The sequence below is a fragment of the Octopus bimaculoides genome, chromosome 28, assembly GCF_001194135.2.
Source record: "Octopus bimaculoides isolate UCB-OBI-ISO-001 chromosome 28, ASM119413v2, whole genome shotgun sequence".
NCBI classification, from domain to species: Eukaryota; Metazoa; Mollusca; class Cephalopoda; order Octopoda; family Octopodidae; genus Octopus; species Octopus bimaculoides.
Genome location: NC_069008.1, coordinates 3137253 through 3141531, shown reverse-complemented (window position 1 = coordinate 3141531; position 4279 = coordinate 3137253). Strand labels below are relative to the sequence as shown.

Sequence of the window (4279 nt, the reverse complement as noted above, 5' to 3'; positions counted from 1 at the left end):
CCATCCCCTGCCGGAACCTCGTGGAGCTTTAGGTGTTTTCGCTCAATAAACACTCACAACGCCCGGTCTGGGAATCGAAACCGCGATCCTATGACCGCGAGTCTGCTGCCCTAACCACTTGGCCATTGCACCTCCACTAGAGGCTACATAACAACTACAAGGAAGGACATATTAGAAAATGTAGTCCTAGATATACTATACCTGAATAAAAACAGGATAGTAACATCTACTGTCCTAGATATACTCACTAAATAAACTCTGGATGATCATGGCTGGAACTCTTTTGATCATAGGTCTGTTAGATCTGGGCTGAACTGGGGTTAAACAACAAGGAAGGGAAGATACATTAGCTAATGTAGTCCAAGATATACTATGTCTGAATAAAAGATGATGTCGTATTTGGAACCTCTATGATTATAGAGGTCTGCTGGACCAGGGTCAACCTGGGGTTAAACAATAACAACAACAAATATGTATGTTAAAATAATATGTATACACACCATCTTTCTGTTTTGTTTTTGTCTGGTCAACGTCCACCTTGGCTTTCTTGCTGGAACTTTTGCCGCTACTTCCACCAGAGCTGGCACTGGTCCCTGAGCTGGACTTCTTTGTTTTCGGTGTTGCTGCGTGCTTTGAACTCGAGCCCTGCTGTTCCGCAATCACCAGGCTCGGTTCATCAGTGAAGTCGTATTTACTGAGGTCAGTGGTCTCTGCTTTGGCCTTGACCTTCACTGTCCCGGAGGCATGAGCTGGAGACTTTTGTGTGCCTCCGCCACTTGTCGCCTTCACAGAGCCGGTCTGGCCGCCTTTGACCGCCGGTGTCGTCGTGGCAGCACCGGCCTTTGCTGACGCGAGGGCAGCACTGTTCTTTTTCTTCTTCACTTTCTTTGTCTTCTTTTCGGGCACATCTAGCGATGATGATGATGACAGAAATAGTGATGTTGCTGACGATAAAGATGACATGGCTTTCTTTATTGGGGGGAGAAGGGATTGTGGCTTTGATGATGATGATGATGATGAGGATGATGATGATGCTGGTTGTTGTTGTTGTGGGGCTTGTGGCTGTGCTGATGATGCTGCTGCTGCTGTAGATGATGATGATGATGATGAGGAAGACGACGGGGATTTTGTCGATAAACCAGTGGATGACTTTGGGGTTGCTGAACTCTTTGTTGTGGAACCTTTCTGTTTACCACTCACAGGGGTCCCTCCTGTAGACTTGCTCTGAGCTGAGCTCCCTTTCGCGCTCACAGTCTTCTTAACAGTAATGATTTTCGTTGGGGGCAACGAAGCCTTTGGGACGGGGACAACTTTGATGTTGGTATCAACAGGCTTCACGAGGGAGCTGCTACTTGAAGAAGTGGTCGTCAAGGTGGTGGGGATGGGGATCGGTATGGTCTTTACCTCGGCAACAGGTTTGTCAATGGGCTTCACTTTTGGAAGCTCCTTTGTGTCAGGGATCACTTTTGTGCCGGGAATGGTCTTCGGAGCCGGCGTTGAGATCACGCGGGGGCTTGGGTTCAGTTTTGGGATGACTATTGACTTGGTGACTGCCACTTTCCTTGTTCCTGTTGTGGGCACTGGCTTTGGAATAGGGACCACCTTTGGCACGGGTATTGGAATTATGGAAGGGATTGTGGCGATGGACGTTTTGCTGCTGCTTGATAGCGACTTGGCCTCAACGATGGTCTTTGGAATTGTTGGGACATGGTTATCTGAAGATTTCTTCTTGTCACTTCCACTACTCGCAGCGCCGCCACTGCTCAAAGACTTGACAGAACTTTTGTCCTTAGGGGACAGAATGAATTTCATCTTCAAACTGCCATCCTTCGAACCTCCGCTGTCTGAATGAATTGTTGTGGAAGCATCCCCAGACAGTTTTGGACTCGTAGTGGAGCTTGTATTTGAAGCACTTACAGTACTGGATGCTGACGACAGCAAGGAACCCGATCCGACCATCAGTCGGAACTTCAGGTCCTGTTCGCCCTTCTTTCTCGCTGACTTGCCAGATGAAGTACTGGTGAGGGACTTCAAAAGAGCGATGTTGTCGGCTGCTTTCGACTTGCTTGATTTAGGGGTTTTCTTCACCAGGGAAATATGCTCGGTCAGCAAGCTTGTTTCAGACTTATCTTTGCCCTTTGAAGATGAGTGACCAACGCTGCTGCCCAGCAGCGATGGAGTGGCTGGCTGCATTGGTGAACTCAGCAGGAATTTGATGACGCTGCCCTTCGGAGAGGTTTCATCAGAGCTTTTCGGGGAAATCACAGAACCAGTTTGGCCAAGTTCTTTCGATTTGGAAGGTTTCATCTTTTTTGGACTGACAGGGGATGTTGAAGGGGTACCTCCAAGCTGACTCTTTCCTTTCTTTAGGGGTTCTGTTGGCACTTTTTTGGTGGTCGTCTGCTTCTTTTCAATTTCTTCAAACTCCTCCATTTCTCGAAGTTTCGTCGATTTCTTCCTCACCTGAAACACAACAACAACAATCACTAATTAACGAAAGGTAACAATTAATGAAGGCCACTAGTAAGAAAAAGCAAACGCTACCGGTCAAAAGAGGTCGAGGGCTACCGATCAAAGGAGGTCGAAAGTTACCAATCATAGGAGGTCAAAGGTTACCAATCACAGGAGGTCAAAGGTTACCAATCAAAGGAGGTCAAAGGTTACCATACATAGGAGGTCAAAGGTTACCAATTGTTGAAGGTCAGTAATACAAACAAAATGCAGGACATTATTACATAATATTAGTATCCTGTTATTGTATTTCTGCCAAAATACACTGTCTTTGCTTCAAATATTTTGGAAATTATGAAGAATTTAGTAACATAACTTTGTCATTCTTAAGTTGGTATTTAGAAAATAAATTAGCATCAAATATGTATACACATACATATATATATACATACATATATTTATTTATATATATATCTATCTATACATACACATCTCAGTATGTAACTGGTACTTATTTCATTGATCCCCAAAAGGACGGAAGATAAAGTCGACCTTAGCAGAATTTGAACTCAGATAAAAATGGATGAAATGCTGCAAAGCATTTTTCTGGTGTGTTAACAATTCTGCCAGCTCAACACCTTAAAAAATGATGATAACAATAATAATAATAATCACCATCATCGTTTAACGTCCGCTTTCCATGCTAGCATGGATCGGACGATTTGACTGAGGACTGATGAAGCCAGAAGGCTGCACCAGGCTCCAATCTGATTTGGCAGAGTTTCTACAGCTGGATGCCCTTTCTAACGCCAACCACTCCGAGAGTGTAGTGGGTGCTTTTACATGCCACCGGCACAAAGGCCAGTCAGGCGGTACTGGCAACGGCCATGCTCAAAATGATGTATTTTACGTGCCACCTGCACAGGAGCCAGTCCAGCGGCACTATAGAGTCAAAATTAAAAGAAGAGTGCCTTTGTCATCTAGTGAACGATATTTTGACATCTTGTGTGTCTTCAACAGGTTAAAAAAATAATTTTGTCAATCTACTTTATTTTGGTTAATATATAAAAGATTGAGGTAACTCTTCCTGAAGATATAGAGTCAAAATTAAAAGAAGTGTGCCTTTGTCATCTAGTGAACGATGTTTTGACATCTTGGGTGTCTTCAACAGGTTAAAAAAATGTGGCTAACCACGTTCAGAAAGGTCAGGTGACTAACGAAGGGTTAAGAGCAATATCATTATTATTATTATTATTATTATTATTATTGTACATAGGCACAAAGCCTGAAATCTTGGGAGAGGGAGCTAGTCATGTACTTTGCCATAGTACTGAATTGATGCTTACTTAATGGATCATGAAAAAATGAAAGGCAAAGTCCACCTTGGTAGTATTTGAACTCAGAACATAAAGGCAGAAGAAATACTGTTATGTATTTTGTCCGGCGTGCTAACAATTCCCCCAGCTTGCTGTTTCGATAATAACCAAAATAATCCTTTCTACTATAGGCACAAGGCCTGAAATTTAGGGGAGGCAACTAGTCAATTGCATTAACCCCAGTACACAACTGGTACTCAATTTATCGACCCCTGAAAGGATGAAAGGCAAAGTCAACCTCGACAGAATTTGAACTCAGAACTAGGGGGCTAGTTGACTGCATCAACCCCACTATCTGACTGGTACTAATTTCACCAACCCCTGGAAGGTAAAGCCGACATTGGCAGCATTTGAACTGCAAACATGATTAGTAGAAAGAAATGCCGCTAAGCATTTTGTCTGATGTACAGCTTGCTGCCCGAATGATAAGGGTTCTATCTACTATATCACAA

General features: G+C 43.7%; 1 protein-coding gene across 5 annotated transcripts in view; it reads right to left on the bottom strand.

The window, feature by feature from the left end:
• The window catches only part of LOC106881748 (mucin-5AC), a 14172-nt gene that overhangs the window by 4521 nt on the left and 5372 nt on the right, over nucleotides 1-4279 (bottom strand). For all 5 annotated transcript variants that reach the window (XM_052977624.1, XM_052977623.1, XM_014932237.2 and 2 more), the window contains exon 3: nucleotides 501-2463. In XM_052977624.1, coding sequence (XP_052833584.1) covers nucleotides 501-2463 — 1963 coding nt within the window. The remainder of the gene's footprint in view (nucleotides 1-500; nucleotides 2464-4279) is intronic.